The sequence below is a fragment of the Siniperca chuatsi genome, linkage group LG4 (assembly GCF_020085105.1).
Source record: "Siniperca chuatsi isolate FFG_IHB_CAS linkage group LG4, ASM2008510v1, whole genome shotgun sequence".
Lineage (NCBI taxonomy): Eukaryota > Metazoa > Chordata > Actinopteri > Centrarchiformes > Sinipercidae > Siniperca > Siniperca chuatsi.
Window position 1 is genome coordinate 16,100,257 of NC_058045.1, and position 26,426 is coordinate 16,126,682.

At 39.5% G+C, this 26,426-nt stretch overlaps 2 protein-coding genes across 7 annotated transcripts in view; one reads left to right on the forward strand and one right to left on the reverse strand.

Moving 5' to 3' along the window:
- Positions 1–693: 693 nt before the first annotated feature.
- plekhg7 (pleckstrin homology domain containing, family G (with RhoGef domain) member 7) lies at positions 694–15,226 on the reverse strand. 4 transcript variants are annotated; one of them, XM_044193931.1, is made up of 17 exons: positions 14,935–15,226; positions 13,181–13,953; positions 12,313–12,335; positions 9,765–9,883; positions 8,719–8,759; positions 8,256–8,357; positions 7,673–7,822; positions 7,308–7,403; positions 6,214–6,312; positions 4,633–4,746; positions 4,052–4,226; positions 2,917–3,032; positions 2,573–2,660; positions 2,399–2,478; positions 2,128–2,281; positions 1,758–1,898; positions 694–979 (listed from the first exon to the last, which is right to left on the reverse strand). In XM_044193931.1, exons 2-17 carry the CDS (start codon positions 13,808–13,810, stop codon positions 963–965), a joined length of 2,145 nt encoding a protein of 714 aa, XP_044049866.1. In that variant the 5' UTR covers positions 13,811–13,953; positions 14,935–15,226; the 3' UTR covers positions 694–962. The 4 variants fall into 4 exon arrangements, with proteins under 4 accessions (XP_044049866.1, XP_044049864.1, XP_044049865.1 ...); XM_044193929.1 differs by having other exon boundaries at positions 1,758–1,855; positions 13,181–13,950; positions 14,935–15,223; XM_044193930.1 differs by having other exon boundaries at positions 1,758–1,855; positions 13,187–13,953; positions 14,935–15,223.
- A 3,864-nt stretch (positions 15,227–19,090) lies between these two features.
- Positions 19,091–26,426, forward strand: part of itpr2 (inositol 1,4,5-trisphosphate receptor, type 2) — a 56,804-nt gene continuing 49,468 nt past the window's right edge. For 2 of the 3 annotated variants that reach the window (XM_044194885.1, XM_044194886.1), the window contains exons 1-5: positions 19,092–19,463; positions 23,943–24,013; positions 24,368–24,486; positions 24,588–24,674; positions 25,834–25,992. In XM_044194885.1, coding sequence (XP_044050820.1) covers positions 19,372–19,463; positions 23,943–24,013; positions 24,368–24,486; positions 24,588–24,674; positions 25,834–25,992 — 528 coding nt within the window. In that variant the 5' untranslated portion in view covers positions 19,092–19,371. Of the gene's footprint in view, positions 19,464–23,942; positions 24,014–24,367; positions 24,487–24,587; positions 24,675–25,833; positions 25,993–26,426 lie in introns of all 3 variants that reach the window. The other variant, XM_044194887.1, reaches the window with a different exon arrangement.

Here is a 26,426-nt window from a genome sequence, read left to right on the forward strand (position 1 = left end):
TATATATATATATATATATATATATATATATATATATATATTAATATATATATATATATATATAAATATATATATATATATATAAATATATATATATATATATATATATATATATAAATATATATATATATATTAATATATATATATATATATATATATATATATATATATATATATATATAAATATATATATATATATATATATAAATTATTATATTATATATATATATATATATATATATATATCTCTTAGTTAAAAAAAAAAAGTTTGATTTTGAGTTTGTTCACCAAGTAAGACCTTTTTAATTTGAGGATCAAAGTTCATTCTTGACCTTGGAAACAGCAGTTGGAAAGACAGTCTCACCTCAAGGTCCATTTAGTAGCTGCTCTGGAGCTTTCGATCATACAGTATCATATGATCTTGGTCAGTAGATGGAGTTTGCCCAGTTGTCATGGAATTGTCCATGTTGGCTTAAAAATTGAGACAACTGAGCAAACTCCATCTTCTGATGAAGAGCATGTGATTTGATCAAAAGCTTAGGATCAGCTACTAAATAGAACTTGGGGGGAAATTGTTGTCAAGGTCCTTGAATGTCACTGAAAAGAGTGCACTGAGAAAGCAGGATGAGAAGCTAGATTAAAAAAAAAAAAATGATGTGTATTCTTAAAACAGGAAAAACACTCAAGAACAACTTTTACTACACAATCTATTTATTGTACACTACTGCAGCAGCTACCTTTAAAGGCAAACATTTAGTTTACAAAATGATCCTAGTGCTAGTGCACTCATTTTACAAGACGTCAGGAGACCATGAAGTGATCATTGACAGTAGAGGCATTACAGATGCTTCTAGTGCTGTTTGATGGGTTATATCTGTGAAGACTCCAGCCACAGGGAGGAGCTCTTGAGTCGCGGCTGCTGAGAGTCCAGCTTCAGCAGCGCCGTCATAGCGTCCTCTATCTTAGACATCCACACTCTCTGGAAAGTCACACATGGAGGTATTCAGAAAGAGAAGTATCATCAAGTTTACTATCCAGCAGTTAGCAGCTATTTGGATGCTTTGCTCAGATGATAATGATTTACTTATTTGCATAAGTCTTCATTTTTAAAGTGGGTTCATATGAGCCATCACTAATTCTGTGCTTGAGCTTACAAAACTGCCCCACACATACAAGATCATTCCTGAGCAGTGACTTAAACAATTTCCCTCCATTTACAGAAAGGGCAAAATTACTTAAGAGATGCACATAAGTAGAAATGTATGTGAATTATACTGTAATATGCATAAATCTTTAAACTATTATGAGTTCCTTACTGCGTGGCAATTTATAAAGTTTAAGACTAACTTGCAGATAAAACGCATGTACATTTTAAGACAAAATACATCTTCATAAAGGAAACCCCCAGCAGATTTAAAATAATATTCTGTGTCAGTAAGTAACTGCAGGCATATGAGGTAAATCTAAATTAAGTGATGAGGTTTATTTGAAAATCCTCTAAACTCACATACAAAACTGCCTTGAGCAAAACATACATTTAAAAAGATAATTTTTTGTGAATGTTAACAGTGAAATCTTTTGTTGATGCTATACAGAAAGCAGAAATGTTTGGATATAATTAACAAACCCACATATGATGTCGCACATCTGTATGATATGTACGCAGTATTTTTGAATGTAATCAGTGCTCCGCCACCTCTTAAAAGACTGCATGCCTTTTAAAACTTCTGAGAAATTCATAGTTGAAGTGAATCTACCTTGGCAGACTCTGACGCAGCTTGCAGAATGAATGCACCGATACATTGCTGGTAGCGGTTCTGGTGCATGATTATGAAAGAGTGAGGCAGCCCCGATGCTACAAAGGAAGCACGAAATTACAATTCTTCCATTAACATCAACTGTAACACACAAGCAGAACATAAACAGAGAGAAGTTTATCAAGCTTAATCAAGTGCTCTCAACATATCCACTCACTGATATTAGATAAATAATCCAATAACTCAAATAAATTGTTGTTAATCATTACTGCATGTGACAGTAAATAAGCAGTCTGAAATGTGTCCCTACTATGGAATATGTTTAATGATTGAACTCAACAAGAAAGAATGTTTAAAATACTATTATTACTTGAGGCATTAAGCTGATCGATGTTCTTGAGCTGGAGTCGGTCCAGAGAAACGGGCTGGTCCAGAACCGTGAAGATGCACCCCTCCTTCAGCAGCTGATCCAGCTCCAGGTTCTGTGGCAGCCTCAGAGGATTCTGCTCTGGACCAATGGACCGCTACACAGGAAGACAGGGCACAAGCTATGAAGCTTCTGTACAGCGTTACAACAGCCTAATACTGAATATCTGCCGTGGCCCAAATCCGACTGAGAACAAGACAACAGAGTGACGCACCTTCTTGTTTCTCTTTATCTTTGTGATCAGCAGGAATTCGTCAAACAGGAACAGATAAACATCTATCTGCTTTGTATTCTCTGGTAATGAACCACAGAAAGATGGTGTAAGATTTTGCTCAAATCGAAGCACGAAGCACGCAAAATGTGTTGGAGTTAGGCCAGCTGTACACACCTGTGAGCACCAGTTTCCCTTCGTGCAGCAGACTTCTGTGAGAAATGAGATTCTCCAGAGTGACAGTCTTTAAGAGATGTTTCAGATTCTGAAAAAGAAGCAGTTAACCAGGTAAGAAGAAAGCATTTTCACCTTTTGGCATGTAAACTGTTCCGCCTTTCTGATACCAAAGTAACAGCTAATGACACACTGCACTGTAAAATGTGAATACTCTGAAATAGTTTTCTTTGCTTTTCATGATGTCTGATTTTACATCCAGATAAATGATTGGATCATCTTATCTGCACACAAAATTGTAGTGGAGGATGAAGCGCTGCTGCATATCTGCACATAACCAGACAGACCTCAGGAACGAAGGCACGCTTGTCTCTCTCCCATACAGGCAGCCACACCAGGGCATCTCTCAGCTGTTTCACTTTCTGGTAGTTATCCAGCCATTTGACCTTTCCCTCTAAATCACCTGGAAACAGAGTGCCATCATTTCAGTCAAGACGGACAAAAACAGACAAAAACCTCTGACTGGAATGTACTGCTGAAAAAAAACTACCAGTACTACATAGTTTTAGGATCAAATTGTTGATTCCTTTTAAGAATAATAATGTACTTTAGTCACATTAATGACACCTTTTATTCTAAATGACAGACAAACTGGTCTTTATAGTGTGACAACATGGCTAATAAAGCACTACTTTATTATCTTGTTGTGTTTTCCTGTATAGTGATGGTTGCCTGCTAAACAGAGGCGTGACCGTATCGTGACAGATTACAGCACACTCAACTTTTACAGTAAATATGCCCCCACGCCCAGAGGACATTGCTTGACACATCTTTAGCCATGTTTACAATACTCTCTGTCACCTGTGCAGCCCTGCCGCACCTTTTTAATGGCTATGGGAAAGTGTGTAATTTAAGATTTGTGAGCCCACACGGTTTGGTTTTGTATGGTTATTTGTTCAATACAACAAAATGACATTGAGGTGGAGTGCTGCAGCACATTTCCCACAGCCTGTCCATCTAGTTACAGAGTAAACCGCCACAACAGGTCTGCAGGCAGAGCCATGCTATGAAGAATAAACGGTCAGCGCTGGCTGCCGTCCAAAGGCATGTAGCCTGTTTGCTCTGAAAGACACAAACTGATCTGTTTGTGTAAATGGAGATAACCTCATTTACATCTGCTTAACATGCTTCTTGTATCTTAATATGATTGTCAACCACCTGCTGAAAAAGACCCGACTGAAGAAACACCTCAGTCTGACACTTGAAGCTCAGAGGAACATTCAGCTTGTCATCAGCAGCTGAAAAGATCTGTGGGAAGAGCTTAAGGTCGTATAACTAACCCCGCAACAGTATGCGTACTCAATCAGTCTGCTGATAAGGCAGTGCTGAAGTGCTCAGGTGGTGAAGAACACCACTGTTTTGTGAGCACATTTTATAGTGATGCATTTCAGGGTTCATGTCAGGGTGGTGTATGCTGCTCACATATAGATGTGTCCATTTGCTCCGCTATAACCTGCAGGCCTCTGATCTCGTCCTCCACCCGGCATCTCTTTGCGATATTCCGCAACAACAGCGGGTATCGAGTTAGCCTCTGCAATGGCGCCACCAACAGGTCACGCAATTGCAGCCTCCGGCACTGTTCGTTCCTCTCACACCACTGGGGAGAAAAGGGGAGAAAGAGAGAGGACAGGGCGAGAGGAGGAAAAAGAAGGAGGTCAGGGGGGTGAAAGAACTCGTCACGGTGTTTGTTAGAACAGAGGGGTGATGGGGGGGGGATGGGCGGTGAAAAGCGTGTGAAGAGAAATGCGATCTAAGACCTAAACACAATAAAAGCCCTAAAATACATAAAAATTATGACAGGGAAGGTTACACAACGGACAAATGGCCACATTCCTCTTTTTGGCAGGCCTCTGTGACACTGAACTGGCTGTTTGCTGTTTAGGCAGCAATGTTGCTGTGTGTCCCCTCTTATACTTGTACCGCTTCTGCCAGCCGCGTTACACAGCGTCCTTGCCACTCGCAAACACACAATTTAGCTGCCCTCAATGAGCTCCCTCCCGTACCTTCACGTAAGTTCCAAAGTCCTCTCTGGGCTTCAGGCTGTCCAGATAAAGCAGAGATGTGGAGTAGTTGAGGCAGTACTTCTGTAGGCAGTGACATATGCTCTCCTGGTAAGCCTGCCAACAGACAGGAGTGTTACACAAACATCAGGATACTGCTGGGTCACATCAGCCATTAAGCTGCAGATAAACAGATCATAAAAAAGGCGAGAAGATGCCAATCTGGGTACAAGCACAAAACACTGAACCTGTGTGTGAAATATTTCCTCTCTGCTGCTTCTTGTGATGTATAATTTAACAGCATGATGAAGAAGTTTCTATTATTTTTTCTTTATTTTCTCTATCAGTTTCTTTTTTGTTGATCTTTGGAGCTCAAAATCATTTATTATCAAAGAACAAAATATTAAACTAGGATTGTTGTAGATTAGTTTTATCTCAAGTGTGTCAGAGGAATTGTGCGCTCCTTGAGGCAACCTGATCCAGTCACAGCCATGAATATGAGTTCTTATTATTAATATTTTATTCTGGAGAGGCTCCTGTAGTGGGAGATGAGGCTGAGAACAGACTAGTAACAAATAATGGTAGTGTTATTTTTGCAAAACATACATACATAAATTTCAAACTATGATTCGAAACAAATAATTATTGTGCAATGAATGTATCATTTAAGCACCAGCCTATATAATGTAGCCTGCTTTCTAATCTAGTCAGTAAAGATATATATAATACATAAATCATATTTAGTGTGGACAAATATTATAATGTATACAATGATTCTAAATATCACAATCTTTGATTATTGGTGATTTTTTTCAGTCTGTGATTAAAAATGGAAATGTGTTAAAAAAAATACATCATGGTGTGAATCAGTTCCAGTTTAATGTGTGTTCTGCATTATTGCATAATGTGCAAACATACCCAGCATACATTTATAAATGTTTGTCCTTAAAAAAAGGTGGGGTATGCGATTCTAATCCAATACACGTTTTTTTGGGTGGGTCATATCTCCTCACAGTCCGCTAGCTGTCCGTTCAGTGTGCACTGAAAAAAACTCAGCGCACACAGAGCCAGGGCCAACACCGCCCTGGCTCTGTAAACTGGAAACAAACAAAGAGGCTCGGACCGAGCCACACAACACTATTCCTGCCATGATTTGTGTGTCAGATAACATTAAATGACTTGCCCGCGGACATTCAGCAACTTTCTACTTTGCTAAGACGCGTTGTTGTTGTGCTGTTAGCATTGGCAGCAGGACAGCTGTGAGTGTCGCTGTCTGAAGCTGGTCTGCTGGCTCTGGGAAAAGTCTCGTCCTCCTCACATGTTAGCTGTAGCCACAGTTTGCTAACCCACAACTTAGCTAAGGATAGTTATATTTATATTAATTGCTGTGTCGTTGTTCGCTCTATATCATGTTATTTGTCATTGTATTTGATTTCTCCAGAATCGCATACCCCACCTTTAAGTGTGAAATGTTCCCTTTGTCTCCAAAGGTTTATTAGTGGAGTGTTACAACTGAAGGAATAACTTGAGTGTAGACTGCAGTGAGAGTCAGTGTGTTTGTGTCCACATGTGAGCCACACTTGCCTTGCTCAGCAGCTCCAGCAGGGTGAGCCCGCCACCCTCAGCAGTCTTCAACGTGTCCTTGATGACGCGGAGGAGGTTGTTCAGGAAACCAAAGCTCACCTGCAGCAGAAAACACTCAGTGTCAAGAGTCACCGCACAGCCAGCACTCTCACACCCCAGCCACTTTCAGTTTGTTAACAATAAAGCTAACAGCTGTCCACTTAACGTGAAGTGCTACATGAAGTTAGACAAGATATTTGTTGCAAAACTTCCACATTTTTAAATGTATTGCCCTCTTTTCGCTTTATCTAAGTTACTTAATGAACCGAACACTGCAACTTTGTCGCAAAGTAACTAATAACAATACCAAAAATAACCAATATAAATATATCATCCCCTATGAAAGACGCAGTCCTCTAATGTCACAGGTCCCTTTGTTTTCACCAGTAACTGTAGTGTAACTGTGAGAAGGCTGTGGCAAGATGCGTCATACACTTAACTTTTGTCAATTAAAGGCAAAAACAACACTAAAAGACTTCTCTATTAAGCCGTGTCTGAGATATACAAACGTCACACACGTGATGAATAAATTAACGAATGAATAGATCATCACCTCAGTTTCATCTTGGGTGCCACCAATAAGACCGCTATGCGTGTCACACATTACCGATTTAGATTAGTCTTAGTGATTTTGTTGGTTTTACACAGCTGTTAGGTTGCTATTTAGGTTGTTTCTAGGATTCAATCTTTTGTATGATTTTATTATAAATGTTACTTTGATTTTGTGTCATACTGTATCTTGTGTTATCTGTCTTATGTTGATTGTCTCTCCTCATTGCTATTGGACGCGGCAGTCTTGAAAACGAGATTTTTAATCTCAAGGAGGCTTTTTCTGGTTCAATAAAAGTTGAATAAATAAACCATTCATCATCGTCTTATTGAGAGCACTTTTTCAAGAATAAGACAGAGTTAAAATTTACTGTCTTTTACCTTTAAGATGCTGCACAACAAACAGCGTTATTATAATGCTATGAAGGCTGCTCTTGTTTGTAATTATTTACATAATACACCTAGAACTAGCAGGCCTCACTCTACTTATTTGCATCATGTCTCACCAGGCAAAGCTCATTGAGGTTTGCAAACAGCCTCCAGGAGTCGACATCAGTCAGGCAGTTCCTCATCTGCAGATTTGTGAGCGTAGCCAAAAACACCTGAAAGCAACAAAGAAGTCAGAGAGAGAATAGGCTCAGGCTATCTGGTGTGCTAGCATTACATTTCTAATCTATTGCTGTAAAGAATGGAAAAACCAAAGAGACTTTTACATGAACCTCGAACCAGGAATTCAGTGACGGGACGAAAAACACAAAGCAGCAGGTGTTTGGTTTCGTTTGGGTTTGGTCTATTTATTTGTGATCCTGTGTGTGTGTGTGTGTGTGTGTGTGTGTATTTGCATGTGCATGTGCGTTATGAGGCGTTGTACCTCTTTGAGAACCATGAGCTGATCCAGAAAGTAAACACACTCGCTGGTGAGGAGTTCCCAGATGGCCTCCTGTCTCTTGAAGCCCTGAGGGTCAGAGGCGGCGCTCACCTGGGAAGACTGGTCCCGCAAGAACTCCGCCAGAGAGTAGTCCTGCACACAGGAAGACAAAAAACTTTTAAGAAAGACTTAAACGGGGAAATGAGACATTTATTTACACCTCACCTCAAATGTTTGTATAAAAACTGTATATTCTGTCACTGTAAAGCTCCTACCACCATCCTGAGACACTCAAGCGTATGTCAGTGTTTGATTATATACGTGTGTAGGGTCAACCTGACTGGTTACTGCCTAGAAATTCGGGTTCTTGCACAACTTGTGTCATTTAAACGTTACAGGAGCTTCCCTCTAACTGCCGTCCTGTTATTTCTGAGTCACTTGTTGACACTGAGCTCTATTTGAATTGGAAATCTGGATCTTAGTTGTTCAAACTCTGACTTTGTTTGGGTTAGAAGTCACTGCACAGTCAGAACCAACTTGATGATTTACGTAACAAACACAGTGTTAGACAGTGTTCATTTCTCACCTTATACCTCTGAAGGTCAGAGTTTCTCCAGTCTTGAATCTGTGATGCTGAGAGATATTTTTCAATATCTGATGCTGTGCCTGTCTGCAACTTCCCTTTAGTCTGAAAGGTGAAGGAAAAACACACACAGTTATATTAGGCAGGTTTTGAAAAGGCACTTTCAGTTATGGATGTGTGTTGATCAAGGGAAAGGGCGTGTTTGCAGATTTGTTATTTTGTTCAAATATCCCTCCATACGACAGTGTCGAAAAACTAAACAAGTTTGGCTCAAGCTCTGCATTTCAAGTGTTGACCAATTCCAAAAATTGTGTGGGCCAAAATGGATTAGAGGAACCACATTAATCTGCTTTGAGAAGTGGGTCAGAGAACAATGTCCAAACAAAGCACATCAAAAACAAACCACAAGCACACCATTGGCACCAGCCACACACAACAACAACTAACAGACAAACAATACACCTACCGTACTACGCCTTGAAAAAGGCCACTTTGGCTTCTTAGTATCTGTAAGAATCATAAACATAAAATACAGATGTTTAACAAAATAACAAACAGGAATGTGTGATGTGCAATAGATGGAATTAGAATCAAAACAGTGTGTTAGGATAAAAACTATGGTGGACTTGGACACTTACGGCAAGTACAAATGGTTCAGTTATTTTTGCAAATATGAGAGGTTAAATTATGTACAAAGTAGTAGTTAGTAGTTTAGTGCCAGTTCCATTTATCTCCATTTATCTGCCTCTCAAAGTCTCTAATTAGCTTCAAATATGAATGTGTTGTCTTTTTCAGAATTACCAGGGTTGTTATTAAATGAAGAATTGATTTGATGTGAATAATTGCATTTGCATTCAAGGTTAATGCTCGATTATATACAGAATTTAGGTTCGTCTAGAAAAATTATGTTACAAGATGCAATTTATTAAAATTCTGAAGTTGTCAAGTATGAAAGCTCATCACAAAACAGTAATTCAACTAATGAGTGACATCTGTGAGGTTTTTGGTGAAACTGACAGCAACTACGAGCTTACAACAGCCTCAAAAATAATACAGGCTGAAATTTAGAAAGAACAAACATTTACATAATAACTTTTATTGAGGTTCTTCTGACTTTATGGGGGTCAAGGGTCAACACCTAGACTGTGAATAGTTTCTAAAAGCATCATAACCAATAAATAACAAAGGCAACTAATTAACTTTTTACAGCCTCGTAATGGAGAGTGGGAAACAACCAAACTTTGATGCTCACATGTTGCTTGGATTGCCACAGCAAAACGCAGGGATGGGTTACAGTCAAGCAATGATAGCTCATTTTGCTCGTAAGGACCGGGGCTATTTATATGTTGATTGATAGCAAGATGCACCAATGGGTTCATGTGGAAGCATCACTTAAAACTGGGGGCGGACCACCAGCACTCTGCTGGGACTGATAGGGTTAAATCAGCCACTTGGTTCACAATGTAAGAAACAATACCATTAAAATATATATAATATATTATAAGATTTTACCAGAGAAGTTTGAACCATTTAATATGTCGGCTGCTCCATTGGATACAAAAAGGTCTCCTGGTGAAACATCCAATCCGGGCAAGCTGACCACCACAGAGCTCCGTCTCCTTTCCTGAAGCCTGAGGGAACATTAAACAGGTGAGTGTCTTCAGATGGTATTCCACTTTTTTGGCTGCCAAACACGCTAAAATTAAAACTGATAGTAACGATTGACACTTTCAAAACAGCCTCATTGGACGTTCTGAGATTTACTGTTACAAGAACCATTATTATTATATTGTAAATATAATATAGCACAAAGAGAACAGACTTAGTGCAAGCCACAGGAAATAACAGAATTCCTTTTGTCCTTTTGCATGGTTGAAATACCACTGAGATACCATCTGCATTGTGCAGCAAACTGGCGATTAACATGAGTAGCAGAAATTACATAGGATAAGTGTTGTCTGGGTTATGTGTGGATAGCTGCTGATTATTGGATCACTCTATTTGTGTGGAAGGAGGCGAGCTGTCAGTGTGTGCCAGTTATAATCCTCTTGTTCTCCTTTTCATAGTTAGAAAAACACAGGCCAGCCTTTTAGCCTCAGGCAAAGCTCAAACAGCCACTGTTCTCAAGTGTTTTGACTTATCCTCAGTTGTTGTACTTCAGGGATTATTGCTGAAAATAAAAATGAGCATTTGCGTGTTGAAATTCAAATCCAAAGACCCTAATGAATGTAATTCATTTATGTTATGGGGGTGCAGGTGATTTTAAATATGCAGACCAAATATCTTGAAAAGGCATGGCCACATACATGTTTTCATTTGTTGCAAGACTAACAGATTCTCAACATAGAAGAACTTGATTGGTGACTGTGTGACTCCAACAATCACAATCCAAACCATGGCAATGCCAATACCAAGAGGCTTCTTGCCATTTAACGTGGTTAAAGACAGCAGGAATAAGCAGCACAGCTACCAGATAGGCTGGTTTTGCCAAAGGTACGGTTCACTTTCAGCATGCTGCAGTTTCATTTTTCACATTTTTCAGGGTCTTGGCTTTAAAAAGAACAGTTTAGAGTTCAGAAGTAAATCAGAAATGATCTGATAAAGGAGAAATAATAACACAAGATCTGAGAGAATGTTGTTATAGAATCCATTTCACACCACCTCCTCATCGCAGTAGATCAACATACTTTCTATCTGACAAAGGTTATCAGGACTTGATCAGACCACAAGGAAGCCTGGCCTACAGATCAGGGCTAATGACCCTGTTTATCACAGTACAATAAACTGGAACAGAAGTACAAGCAAGAGGAACAATGCCGGTACTGGTTTGTCTTGGTCTACTATTCTATGTAAAATCTGCTTTGTTAGACTGAATGATCTTTCTTCCTCTTAAATCTCATAATATCCCCTCATACACTAGCTGCATTTCTGCTGCTGTGCCTGCACCGTTGCACAAGCAGCAAACGAGACTAACTCAAATGCCCATGTAGGCCATGTGGCTGCAGGGTCAACCTGTACACTCGGAGGATAAGTTAGTCTACAAATGAACAGGAGTAAACTGGTATGTTTTTTCCCCTCCAAGAGGAAACTGTGAAAGCACTGTTCATTGCTCTCACTGGCAGGGGTCATGTTCTTCTTGGTAAACTGATACAACCCCCTGCCAGATCAATGTATGAGCAGGCAGTAAAACAGGTAACAATCAGCAGCAGCACCTGAGCACTGTAGAGGAGAAGTGGAAAATGGGACAGTAAGAAAGGCACGATTACTCCTCTAAACCAGGTCAGTGCCTCCTTGCAGCTCATTCCACAGCATCCTCACAATGACATCCTGTTGCTTTGTGACCGCCCAGAAAGCTTTCTCTGTGTCAGCCTCTCTGCCACCAAGAACACTTGTAAAAATGGGTGTTTTGTTCCCGCACAACAAGAGAAATAATGATGCCCCAAAACAAAACTGTCCCAACCAATGGCTTGCAGGGCCTGGTCACTGTAAGAGGCACAGTGCCAGGGTGCAATTACAGAGACAATAGCTGCCTAATTATCCAGTGAGAGGAAGAGCCCAGCAGCCCATTAGGAGGGGTGTGGGTGGCAGTAAGAGAAAACAGCCTTAATGAGGGTTTGTCTAGCCCATACATAACCATGGGACTCTCAAAACTTAACCCATTAAGCTTATGCTCCATTAACAAAGACATGAGTGACAATGAATACGCAATGGGGCTCCTTAAATCAAAGGTCCAATCATCCAAACTCATGAGTGTCCTGCCAGCACAATAGGCATGGCACTCGTGATGCTGAAGTAACAAGTTATAGCTCAAATTTTTGTGTTTATGAAATGATTTGGTGATTGATGAATCAGAGTGACAAAAAAAACAAAAACAAAACCCAAATGTGACAAAACAAATGTGAGTGCTGTAGTCCAGTTTATCAGTTACAGGAAAAGCTTTCCTACAGTACATTTCTGATATGCAAACATGTTCTCACAAACTTGAAAGGGAAGTCCTGGTGTATTTGTCTACGCTGACAGGGCACACTACAGCATGCAAACCAGTCCGAGGTACACCTACCTATTATAGCAATGCTCTTTCTCCTGCAAAAAGAGAAAAATTCTGCATCAGTCAATGAAAAAAAATGCAACCACTCTATACACTAACACGTCACTGTTTGCTGAAAACATATATTACAGTAAATGTACTGAGATGATGTTAGTTAAAATCAGATAATTGTACACATTAAAAAACACTCTTATTTTTTAGTGCTCTCAAGTTTCCAAAGCTGTGATTATTATACTATTTACATGCCATATTAGCACTGTCTTACTGTACACTCAGCATTAAATAGAAGGTGCGAAGACCTCCTACTGCTAACAACACCACTATATCACTTTCAAAGACATTCAAATTTGAATCAGTGTTTTAAGTGGTCGCTTGGATTCAAAAGCCTCTGATATCTGAGGAGAATGTCAGGACTCTATTGAGAATGTGCTCGGTTGAATACCACGAGCTGATGAATAGATCTCCCCATTATCTTTTTCCATCGCTCACTGACCCCTCCATTATTGGGCGACTGCTGACTGCGGTGAATAGGGGCCCAAAGAGAGCACTTCCCAGGGTTCTCAAGGCAATGGGTTTGGTCAGAGCTGTCAGTGCATGTAACTGCTGATTCATTTGCTGTCAAAAGCTCGCATTGTGAGTGACCACCACAGGAGGCAAGGCAGAATGAGGGAGAGAAGGTTTCCCCAAGGAAGGAATGTGTAACCATTTAAATGATAGGCTTTAGGTAAAAATCCTCACTAGACTACAGCACGTGACTCGTGGTGATGGTGGGAAGAGGTTTGTAAGATGATTAGGGAATCAAATGATTTCTGACTGACTATTATACTAATATATATATATGCTTTAATTAAAATTACACACAATACTGGTAAAAGCTCACCCGTACTTCACTATCAGAAAATCCAAAATCTTTAATATGAGTAGGATGAGCACTGTGACATTCTTGTCTCTTGGAAGTGATGCCGTTGTCAAAAGTCTTTGATCTATGTGATCTGGTTCTCTGTCGGCCAGAGGATGAAATGGGCTGACGGTCTTGACAGACCTCTCCATCAGAGAGGGGGCTTGCTGCAAGAGGAGACTTGACTCTGTGTACTGGGGACAGGGGGCTTAGGAGGGATGGCTCCTCCCGAGTGCTCCCCATCCTGAAAGGATCCCAGGTATCCATCTGAGGACGTCGGGTGCTCCTCATCCTCCTCAAGGTGGGAGACGTGGAGATGCGCCCAGGGGCCTGCCGATCAAACTGGAAAAAAGGTGTTGCCAAACAGTCGGTGTCCGCCAGGGACGAATGTCTCAGCTTGGAATGTGTCCGTGCGAGATCTATGTGCATTATGACCGGGCTGCTGGTCTGACTCTCCTTGTGCTCAAAAGGCCCCCAGTCCGTTTGTGTCTGTGCATTTGTCACACTTGTGGTGACGACTTCATTTTCAGCCCACTCAATGTAACTCCAGTCCAGCTTCTTCTCAACGGCCTGGTCTTTATCCTGTAGAATAACGTGCTTCAGCGTAGACATTATAACCTCAAAGGCATTGTAGTGCAGCAAAGATCAGAAAACGTGTGATCTAATGGTCTGGTTGCTTTGCCTCCTCTGAGTTAAGGTCAGATGATAATCCTGTTGCATTCCAACTCTGTTCACAGCATTCACCTCTCAAGCTTCTGGGGAGAAAAGTAGAAAATGTGTCAATTCCCACAAGCAAAATGAAGCAGGCTGAGCACAAACCTACCTCCTAATGCGTTTACAGTAGCCCCCCCAAAGCTTTGGAACAGTTTACCATTTTCAATTAAGTGTTTCCCCTCTGTAGACACAGGGCTAAACTTAGGACCCACTTGTTTTAGGCCTTTGACTGCCCTTAATGGATTTATGCCTCACTTTTACTCCTCTGTGTTTAAAATTCTCCTTTACCTTATTTATTTGTGTATTGGATAGTATTTTATGCTGGCTACTATGTTATGTGATTTTATTCTATCTATGTTAAGTTATTGTACAGTACTTTGGTCAACATGGTTGTTTAATGTGCTTTATAAATAAACTTGATTTGATAATCTTTGACAAAGGATTTGAACTGAGTTGAAAATGGCCGGTTGGCAGTAAAGTTTCCTTAAAATTATGAGTATAATTTTGTGTGTATTAACACATCTCCTGTGTGTGTTTGTGTGTGCGCGCTCGCGTCTGTCTGTGAAGAGGGGCAAACCAGTCAACGGGGAACAGTGATGCTACAGCACATATATCACAGTAACTGCATAGCTTGTCAATATAAGTCTTGACAATGTGGTGTGAGACACAAAGAACCAAAGGAAGCCATGCACCTTCTTTCAGCTCTCCTGTCTCAGACTATTGTTTGGTCCAGTCATTATACACTGATATTGATTTTCTCTTTTGGTAGCCTGCTAAAGATATTACACTATCGTCTTTATTCCCGCTTTCCCACCATATTAGGTTCATTTAATTGTTTATTTAAAGCCGCGCAAGCCCTTAACTCGGCACATCCACGAGGTAACAAAAGGTAAAAAAAAGAAACAATGTATCCGAAAGTTTACAGCGATAATCAACTGTAGTGAATATCACCTGCGTGAAAGCAGAAACCGCACGTGCTCGGGAAGAAACTCATAAAAATGTAAGAAGTCTGGTTTACTTACATCCTCCGGTGCCTCGCGACGACTTGAACGACTGGCAGTGAAGTGAAGTGTGACCGGGAGAGTCCTGCTGGTGGTGTCGGAGGCAAACTGAGCAGGCTCAATACGAAGCCCACGGATTTAGAGGGAGAAAGACTCCGACCGACGGTGTTTAATTTTCTATCAAAACACAAAAGCGAGAAAACAGGTCTGTGTGGTGCGGAATGAAGGAGGAGGGAGTGGAGCCTTTCATTGTCCGGAGCTGGTGGAAAGGTGCGTCTGCACTGCCAATATGGGAACATTAATCCTCTCTCTCTCTCTCTCTCTCTCTCTCTCTCTCTCTCTCTCTCTCTCTCTCTCTCTCTCATACACACCAGCAACAATCATCATTACATCATTTATCAGTCTATTTTTGTATTGATATCACAGGAGATGGAAACAAAACACTACCTACCACTGTAGTCTGTATATGAATATAAAGAAATGTGCTATAGCTAGCTATTTGTGATATTTAGTGGTGAGTATGAAAATGATGTGAATAAAATGCCACGACCTTTACAGTCACCAGATCTCAACCCAGTTTCACAACTATGGAAGATTTTGGACCAACGTGTAAGACAATGCTCACCACCATCTCCATGACACCAAATGACATAATATAAACTTTTATCTTCAAATCTATTCAGTGATGTCTGTGACTGTCTCTGAAGCTATATATCCTTTTGTTAGGTCTGGCTATGTTTGTTTTTCTTTCTTTCTGCTGTACTCAGGTCTCTCTTGTAAAAGAGATCTTGATCTCAATGAGATGACCTGATTAAATAAAGGTTGCATATATAAATGAGGGAATATCTTGTGGAGGAATGGTGTTCATCCCTCCAACAGAGTTCCACAGACTTGGCAAGGAGCACTGAAGCCTTTCTGGAGGCTTGTGGTGGCCTGACTCCATACTTAGACACTTCATGTTGTTTTTTCCTTTAATTTGTAACTTATCTATATAGTATATTACTTAAATTGATGCATTAATGGGTAAGCTGCATTTTAATGTTGCAGCTGATCAAGGTGGAGATCATTTTAAGTACTCCATATGATGTTGGGTAGTTTAATGTATATAAATACATGATATTAAATTTGTTGATCAAGCTGTCAAATAGATGTAGAGGAGTAAAAAGTACACAATTTTTCCTCTGAAATGTAGTGGAGTCGAGGTATAAAGTAGCATAAAATGAAAATACTCAAGTAAAATACCTCAAATTTGTACAGTAGGCTACTTGAGAAAATGTACATATTTCATGTATATTATCATGTACTGTATATTGTACTGTATATAGTGGAGTAATGTAAAAACCATTTGTTGTATTTTTTCTTACATTCTGAATTATTATAGCGTTCTCACATTGTACAACATGCTTGGCAATGCTGTACAGTCATGTCAACATATGAAATAAAAAAATAGTGACTGTATAGTACAATACTGTGCCTCCTATTTTCTGTTAGAGGCATTGTATCAAAAGGACTATTACGTACATCAAGGCTGTAAACATGTTACTTCCAGGCAGACATAAACCAGTTTGTGTGTACACAGTAATCTGTGATGTGTGGGCTATAAAAATCAACGCTGCTCAAGGACTCCAGGGCATTTTTTATGGTTTTCAGAAGAGAGTCTACCATTATACAACTATATCATCTCCTCTGTCTCCACTGTCCTATAATAGCATATATATGTTTATATATATATATATATATATATATATATATATATATATATATATATATTAGTCAGCGGTGAACAGCAGAATCACCGGCTGATTCAGTAAAGTGAACACTAGAGGGCGATACAGGCCAGATAATGGGATTGCCTGCATGACATTGCAGCTGAGGCTGACCCATTTGAGGCTTGATCTATAGCGGCCCCTTGTGTATCAAGATAGGTAGTACATTAAAATGTCCAAAACCACTACAATTTTTCCCTGAAAAGCCTCTGTCACTGTTTCACTGCAGGTCATTTAGACCACCTACTGCCGTTTAAAGTTTTCTAATGAATTAGGTAACTGATAGGATAAACATCAGCTAAAATTAGATTAATGTTGGCACTTTCTTTCAGATGTTTTCACGTCCATGTGTCATGATTATCACACATCACGCAATTGGTATTCTTTGTGGCTCCAACTTTCAAAATCTATAAAACTTTCCACAGAAACATCACCACCACCATTATCATCATCATCGTTGTAAATGTACTTAATGTAACAAGAGTAAAAGTACTTGTTGACTGATATATTATTATATATGACATTATTAGATTGTTAATACTGATGCATTGATATGTAAGCAGCATTTTACTGTTGTAGCTGGTCGGGTTGGAACTAGTTTTCACTTTATATACAGTTGATTTGGTAGTTTAGTCTAGTACTTCCCAACCCTGGGGGTCGGACCCCTCCAAAAGGTCACAAGATAAATCTAAGGGTCCATAAGATGATTAATGGGGTAAGAAAGAACAAAAGTTTATTATATATCAAATTTGTATTTCATTTTTTAGGTGTTTCTCTGCATACCTCTTTTAGTTAGTTTAGTTTGAATGACAAGTTTAGAGGGGAATTGTCTCTTTGGTGGAAGTACTAACAACTCAAAGACATCTGACATGTGACAAGGAGCCCCAAGTAGACATTATTCTTTGTAAGCCAAAAAGGTTGGGAACTACTGGTTTAATCTTTGACATTGCATTGTATTTTATAAGCTTATCAGACATTTTATATGTCAAATCTGACGTTTCACAAAAAAAGACAAAACACCTGCCTGCAGGAAATTAAATTGCACTACCACGTGTTGTTCTGTTGTACAGAGAAAAAGACATGTACTTGTTTGTCTGTGTTTGTTGCAAAAGTGTCTCTGTCAGTCTTGCTGCTGTAGCAGCGTGGGGACCTGTAATGGACCCACTGATAAACAGACTTACTCTGGCCATGTGTAAGTGCAGTCAGGATGTTGTGTGTGATGCTGCCAAAAGTTCACTACCAAACTTTTGTGATTTGTCTGGGAAGACACTGCCTGTGTGTGTATGTGTGTGTGTGTGTATAAAATAATCACACCCAACCTAATTATTTTGATGAAAAGAAATCAGATAACGTGAAAACCTGTTGATAGACTATTAATGTGTGATTTATGATTTACACAGTTGTGTTGTCTTCTCTGTCTGCTGCAAAGCATGCTCATGGCTCGTGCCCAGCTGTTACTGTTAATATATTTCACATTTTGTATTTAGATTTTTTATATTTATGTTGGGGTTTTTTGCAAATCTTTTCTAAGGGACATAGGTGCTTACCACTTGCAGTTTGTGAAATGTTGTTGTGATTTCCATTTTGTTGATTTATTTGTGAAATGTTGTTCCTGCCTAAATTAATTTGTTTTCTGAAATGATGCTCAGGGCTATGGAAACCCAAAGTGTTCAATGTTGAAAAATAAATGACATTGTAAAATAAGCAATCATATGATTAAATATAGACAAAATATGTAATGTAACTTATACATATCCTAGCTGACTTAACAATTTATAGGATTCAGTTGTTAAAACTTAACTCATTATTATGAAATGTTATCCAATTCTGCTTCTTTTTGCAATAACAGCATTTATTGCAGGTCATTTTTTATTTCATTTCAGCAGTTTATATTTCAAAATGTCCACTTTTCCAAAGTTTGTCTTTTAATTTTAAAAGTGGTATTGTGAAAAGAAGCAGGATGGAATAACATTTCATAATATTTAGCTTGCTTAAAAATATATTGAATTATTTCCCAATGGCATTATTATATTGTATATTTCAATCGACACACATACAGGAAAATGAGTTGAGCGTCATTTTCATAAAGGATATGTTTAATATGTTTATGTCTATATATTCACAAGTCTTATCATGCAACATTCCAATAGAAACAAGTAGGTTACATCTGTTGTAGTCTATTGAGCAGCCTTTACGATACATTTTAATCTCCCAAAATATCTCTATATTAGATCTATATAATATCCCCTACAGCTATAGGTATATTGCGATGTATATTTTCTACTAAAAGTAGAAAGAAGTGACTGACTTGTACTTCTCAGAGGGCCTTCTCTGAATAAAAACAAAAACATGTCATTGAACGGAATTAGCCCACAGCCCTGACAGCAGCAGTCTCCTCCCCCCTGAAGTGGATGTGAAGAAGAGCTCTCTCCGGTCTGTCTGACATACAGGAAGAAGTTGAAGAAGTCTAAAAACACAGCGCTTCCTAAAAATCGCCACCAGTTTTTGCACTTTCGCTTTTTTTTTCCGCAATCGACTTGCTGAAATGTAGAGCTGGAAGAATGACGGTGAATCTGAGCACTGCTGCTTAACTGGAGGCGCAGTAACGTGTGGATCACTTCACCCGAAGAGAAGTACCATTCGTCTGCATGTTGGGAACCAGAACAAATCTTAACACGTTTACTCAGTGAAAATGTCAGAGCACAGATCCAGTTTTCTTCACATTGGAGACATTGTGTCTCTTTACGCGGAAGGCTCGGTGAATGGCTTCATCAGTACTTTGGGGTATGTTCCTCCACCCTACCTCTTACTTTCTACTCACTGGGGAGTCCATATGGATTAATCCTCATATCTTATTACTTTCACTTTACATCTGACACCACTTCTCCCTCTCTTAATCTATATACGTTCACTGTAAACGAAAAGTAAATTTAAAGTGTGGGACTTATGGCCAAGGCCTGTCAGCGCGCAAAATGCGGCTTCTCAGGAAATTCTTCAAGTTTATGCAAATGTAACAGGAATGCAAAGCAGCGTGTTACCCAGGTAGGCGAGTGGTAATGGTCACAAGCAGATCTTTTTGCTGAGCATGGTCCGCAAAGTGGGGACACGGAGGGCGACATGAGGAGGCGTTAGGGGGGCCCTCAGCAAAATAAGGGAGGAGTATCACTATGTTTTCATTGATTTGAAGTTAGAATATGATCGATGTTCATGCTACTCACTCCTCCTGACCTGCAACATAAATGTACCCAGTTATGTATATCTTCGAACTAAATCTGTCTGTATGTGAATTAACTGACCCTAAAGAACACACGTCTAACACACTGCACGTCTAATAATCCTATCCTATCCTATCCTAAGGATGTTATTCACTCGAGTCAAGTCTTATTACATACACTTTGAAGTGTACTTGTGATCTTCCATATTGTGTTATATAGTATAATAGCCAAGTGTTGAAGAGATCTGAGCCACATTTTGATTTGGGCAAGAGTGATATGGAGCTCAAAAAGTTTCCTGCCAGATTCAGTCACTAGGCCATCATCTAAAGCAGTGGTTGCCAACCTGGGTGTCGGGACCTCTTCGATTTTTGTGAAATTTTTTAGATTTTTTACTAATCTTTGCTTACTTGTTGTGAAATACTTGTGGGACTGCTCACAGAAATATTCAGGGTTTGCAAGTAGACACTGCTCCATTTGAAGGGGTCACAACCATAAAGAGCTTGCAAACCACTGCTTTAAAGTGTGATGTGAGTTTTTATTCTTCATAGCTCATGCAGTCAGTTGTCAATCTGACTTCATATTTAAAGCTGTGTGTAGGTGTGATGGAAACTTCTTTTCATCGTGTCATTCTCCACACGGCAGTGCAAAAAAATGCCACAGGCAGTTTGTTTGGCTGTAGTTCCTCCTGAGCTGAAAGCTTCAGTGCAAGGTGAAATGCCTCGGTGGTTCCGGTTGCACTCTGGCCTCTGAGCCTGCAGAACAAGCATAGAAAGATCGACTAGTCCTGAGGAATGAGTCTGCCCCACCCACCTCCTCTCCCTTTTCCTCTCCCTGTTTCTCACACTCGCACTTTCCCTTTTCTCCCTTAAACAACAGCTGGCATATTCTGATGTTAAAGTCTCTTTAATGCCTTCAAATCAAAATAAATATGTTAGCTCCTTGACTTTAAAGGAGGTTTGTACGCAACAATGTTCCCTGCCTCACTATCTGCAGGAGTGCACACAGACAGCCAACATTCTTTTAACTGTAAAGGCCTGTGCCAATGCAAATGTAGGCAGCAGCAGCAGCACACACAGGGGCTGTAAATTTCAAAATGCAAAAATGCACAGCAGCGATTGTTCACAGCTCATGTTGTTGTGAAGCAAAGCAGTGAAACTCTTATCAGCGATTCAATAACTCAAGTAGTTTGACGGGAGAGCTGAGTGTGTTTTCCAGGACTGTGCTGTGCCAGAGCTCACCAAGGCACAGAGAGAGCGACAGTATCTAAAAGCAAAGACCCCGCAGGAACCTCGCTGAGCCACAGCCCCTGTGAGCACAATATAACCTCGACTACACAGGGCTGCCCATGTTTGCTTTGGATAACATTAAATCTGCAAGTTCCTCACACGCCTCACATTGCAAACACTCAAAAGCCAAATGACGTTTGAGTTTCTTATAAGGTCATCTGGCTGATCCAGATCCATCAGTGACCTTGACCTCTTGAATCTCATGCCGCCCCACATTTGTAATCATCAGAAAGGTTAATTTTGTGTTTCATAGTAATCAAGCAATTCACTTGTATTGTGGACCTGTAGTGCATAGATAAGAGATACATTATAAGACGAAGATAGAATAATTCTGTATCCCAAGTGTTATTTATGCACTCCATAAACAGTGACTTAAGGACAGGATACAGTTAATGGGGAAGTGTATGACTCAATTAGATTACCGGACTGCTTCATCAGCAGGTTGAAACATGCAATAACAGACAATGGTTGTAAAATCTTCCACACATGCACTTTTCTTACAGATGAGTCGTTCTACTGTTTCCTTTAGTTTTTCCTTAAAAAACACTTAACAGAAGAAACATATCAGAACTGCTGCTCTTCATTACATACTGTTTTTGTTTCTGTGTTGTTGTCTCAGTCTACTCAACACAAGCAATGGAGCTAAAATTAGCTTGTCTGTGTCCAGCCTGGTAGATTTATCATTGGTTCATGTTTAACTCAGTTACAGAGCAAACTCTCGCTGTGAGTGTCAGACTCCGTCAAAGCCTCTCTGTTTAAACTAAAGTCCGGCTCTCTGCGGACTTAAGGTTACTTATTTATGAGCTCGAGGGACTTTTCCAGAGATCCTTCCTGTTTAGCCATTTAGCACTTGATTCTGCTTCCTGCTATATTGTTTCTCATTTGGATGTAATTCCAATACAGAGTCGGAGGAAATAATACACAGCCTGTGGATTGACACTGATCAAGTGCCGTGGCATAAATAGGAAATGGCTCCACTCACTTCAGCAGGGCTGCCAGCTTTGTATGAATTGGAGGAATTGTGCGTTGCATTATGTTTCTTCTCAGTGGACAGGATGAATGGATGTGCTTGTGCACCTCGGCCTTGGGTGCAAATTTGATGAAGGGAATGGGATGATATGGAGTCTTTGATATAGAAATTCATAGCTGGAGTCAGAATATATTTCAGCAGGTTGAAGTTACAGTATTTCTCTGGTATGAAGCCATCTGTGATCGTAAAACTGTAAACAACTTACAAATACTGTATGTCCTAAACAACTCACATGAAAACTCCCTCAAACCCTGTGACCACTGTGACCCTTGCCCTCAGAGAACTGGTTTTCCACACATGAATTCAACCTAGTTCTCGACTAAACTGAACTTTATACCAGATTATCTCAAATTTGATTTCTCAGACATGGTCTGGTTGGCTTGAGCTTGATTTAACTAAACCAACTTCCTGAAGGGGGATTAGAGTTAATCCAGGACTAAATTAAGTTTTAAATAAAACTTTCAAGGCAGGTGTAAATTCAGCTTAATGGATTATTATAACACCAACAAGTAACACCAGCTAAACAAGGATTTACTGACAGGTGCAACCAATTAAATTTTTTATATAAAACTCTTTTTCTTATAATTTTCATTCATTTTCAAAGCAAATGCAGAAAAAAATGATTTCACTGTTGTAGCCCAGACCTGCATTTGAGTCACAAAAAAGAATGCCTGTAGCCCCCCCCGGTACTTTAATGTTTTAGGTATTCTGCTCGTAAACCCGCTCTTTTTTCCGTCTCCATTGTCTTGCCATTTGAATGAACCATGTGCACACTTGGCACAGTGTTTACTAAATGCTCTTTTGCAACGTTAACTCAGTCAAATGTGTGCATCACTAAACCTGTCAATGAAGCATCTCTAGTGTGTAAAATAGTCAGTAACTAGCAAATAAAAAGCTACGATGTGGGAAACAAGGCAGTTAGTAACTGGATGACTTCTTTGAATGTCCTCTAATCAACCCTGCACAGAAACCACATGGTTTCCTCTGGTGGCAGCAGCCCACTGTAGCCTATGCATGCTCTAGTAACCTATAGTAGACGTTACAGAGAAGCTCAGTCTTCAATCACCAATATAATGTTCACTCTTAAAGCTTCATTGTACATTTTACACACAATATGTTGATATCTGGTTTTGTTATATATAATTAAATATATTTTCTGTCTCCCCATTTCCAATCTACACTATATGAAAGGCACAGAAAGTTGGATGTCATTTGATCACGGTTTATCTATCTCGATACAAACCACAAGACTGAGCAGCTCTCCCCCTGCTGGGCTAGAAAGCGGAGATCAAAGCGGCGTTAAATTTGATGAGCTCTGTCCAGAAATGTTCAGAGCATCCGTTCAGTCACTGGGAGAGCTCTAAGGAGATGGAGATGATGGCGAACAGAGCCGTCACTCTTTCTTGTGTTGCCAGCTGAGCTTTTCATCCTGCAGGTGGCTAATCAACTGTAGAGCAAGTGTGGTTTTGAACTGCGTATTCAAATGAAGGGGTTTAACAGTAGTCTGAGACTCTGCTTTGTGTGTTTGCATTTGACACAATTAGAGTGTTATAGATTACAGTTTGTACCATGTAAATCTTTATTTTTAAGGCGAGTGATTTAATGACCAGGGCAGTTTCAATCGCAGAACAGTAGCATATAAATTGGACTATATGTACATAAAAGTTGAAATGAGTTACAACAAGATGTACTTCCGAAATATGTTGATTGAATTGTTATCATGTCTCTGCAGGCTTGTCGATGACAGGTGTGTGGTCCAGCCTGATGCTGGAGACTTGGCCAACCCACCCAAAAAGTTCAGAGGTGTGTAGGAATATACTAGTCACACTGGTTCGAGGTTACACACACACACACACACACACACATATTTTTTTTAACTGTCAAAGCTGACCAGATCCTTTGCACTCCTTTGTTTTAGAGAAGTTTTTATGTGTTTAAGTGACTCTGCAGGCCCCTGGTGGGTAAATAACCATTAACCTCAAAAATGCAGTTTCACGACATTAAGACCCTTTATTTCACGGCTTTGTTGAATACTCGATTCTAATTGGTCGATTGGTGATGCAGGTCTAGAATTGCCATTATCCCTTACTGAGTGGCTCTTAAGCTGACTCACAGAGAGTGATTCCTGTGTGCCTGAATGCTTCTCCTCCTCTCCAGATTGCCTCTTCAAGGTGTGTCCCATGAACAGATATTCGGCCCAGAAGCAGTTCTGGAAGGCAAAGCAAGGAAAACAAGGAAACAACAACACACAGGGAGACCTGTTTAAGAAGTTACAGGTAGAACTTTTGTTTTTATTTATCACAATTTGCATCTAGATCTTCATTTTCATTTTCATTTGCATCCCAAAGCTTTAGTAAATCTCTGTTTCATTCCTCAGCATGCAGCAGAACTGGAGCAGAAGCAGAATGAGTCAGAGAACAAGAAGCTCCTTGGAGAAGTCGTCAAATACAGTAACGTCATCCAGGTACAGCCCATCTCTTCAGCAAACACCTGCGGTGTCAGGTTGCCTTGAGTTCAGAGCCTTGTTTTTGTTTTCTTGTTTACCAAGGTTGTGTTACTGTCATCTGATCCCTGATACCTCAGGCATTTTGTTGAAAAGCCCACAATGGTCGTATTTGGTTTTACTGATTGCTAAACTTTTGTTTTTAGGGGTTGAATTGAGAAAAGCAACTACATATTTAATTGCTGTTGCAAAATGCTTTCAAGGCAGTCTCCATTGTTGCAGTGCTTCAGTAAACAGGCCTTATCAATTTGTTAGGGTTGACTTCAAACACTGGTATAATTTAGCCATGGTCTGTTAAATGGAATCCAAAAATGGGTTGTGTGATACTACACACACTTCAAATGAGGTCAAATTGAATAAAATAGTAAACCAACTTCTTTTAATCAGCTGGTTAGTTGAAGTCAACTGGTTAGTTGATTGACAGAAAATGACTTAGATAATTGTCATTTTTAATGCAAAAACATTTCATGGTTCCAGCTTCCCAAATGTAAGGATTTTCTGCTTTTCCTTTTAATTATTTAAATAATTAAAAATTTATTTTTAATAATTTTGAGGTTTGGACTGTTGGTTGGGCAAAACATTGTGAAGGTGTCACTTTGGGCTCTGGGTAATTGTGATGTGAATGTTCTGAATTTTAACAAAACAAACAATCAATCGATTAATTGAGAAAATAATCAGGAGATTAATTCATAATGCAAATAATCATTAGTTGCAGTCCTATATAAAATAATTGAAAACTAGCTCCACCTCAACCAACTACAACAGTAAAATACAACTTACACATCATTGAGTAATAATAATCTAGTTATAATAATAATAACTTAATCTAATCTAATAATAATAAATAATAATCTAATTATTTAATATATAATAGTATAACAGTCAGAGGGGCTGTTTTTCTGCCTTGAGTGCTTTTACTTTTGATACTTTAAGTACATTTTCCTGATTATACTTTCATACTTTTACTTAAGTAACATTTGTACAACTTAATACTTAATACTTGCACAACTTACTCTTAATGGAGTATTTTTACAGTATTTAGTACTTTTACTTAAGGATCTGAATACTTCCTCCATCACTGCTCTTGTAGTATCTAAACACCCTGATTCTTCTGTCTCAGCTACTGCACATTAAGAGTAATAAGTACCTGACGGTGAACAAGCGTCTCCCTGCTTTGCTTGAGAAGAATGCCATGCGGGTGTCTTTGGACCCGGCCGGGAACGAGGGATCCTGGTTCTACATTCAGCCCTTCTGGAAGCTCCGCAGCGAAGGAGACAATGTAGGTTTCCCTCCGCTTAGCACCACACACATTTCTATAGACAAGAAGTACTGTACAACATCTTTGTTACAAATACAGCAGTTGTTGTTTGGTGTGTGAGCCAACTTTTTCATCCTATACACTGTCAGTTCATTGTTTGTCCTGTTCCAGTAACATTTCTGATTTTGTCCTCCCCTTTGGCTTTAGCATCCTATGGTTAAAGGTATTGCTCTTAATTGTGCATGGTGTTTGTGCATTATTCGGTCAGACACAGAATATCATGTAAAAAGCATGGATGCACTGCCCTTCCCATTGCATGTAGACTTTTAGGCTGAGCGTTAAAAGCGTCCAGCCAGTTGTTACTTGCTATCTCCTGTATGTCACTGATACTGCTTCATTGTGTTTTAAATGTTTTTAAAAATTCCAACATGGCATTGGAATAAGTGTGACAAGAC

Excerpts from the sequence above, each read along its gene's own strand:
- plekhg7 (XM_044193929.1), bottom strand. The coding sequence starts at position 13,810 with ATGTCTACGCTGAAGCACGTTATTCTACAGGATAAAGACCAGGCCGTT. Across the intron at positions 8,358-8,718 it reads CTTTTTCAAGGCGTAGTACG|ACTAAAGGGAAGTTGCAGAC; the intron begins GTAGGTGTATTG and ends TTCACCTTTCAG. Across the intron at positions 2,479-2,572 it reads AGGGAAACTGGTGCTCACAG|AGAATACAAAGCAGATAGAT; the intron begins GTGTGTACAGCT and ends GTTCATTACCAG.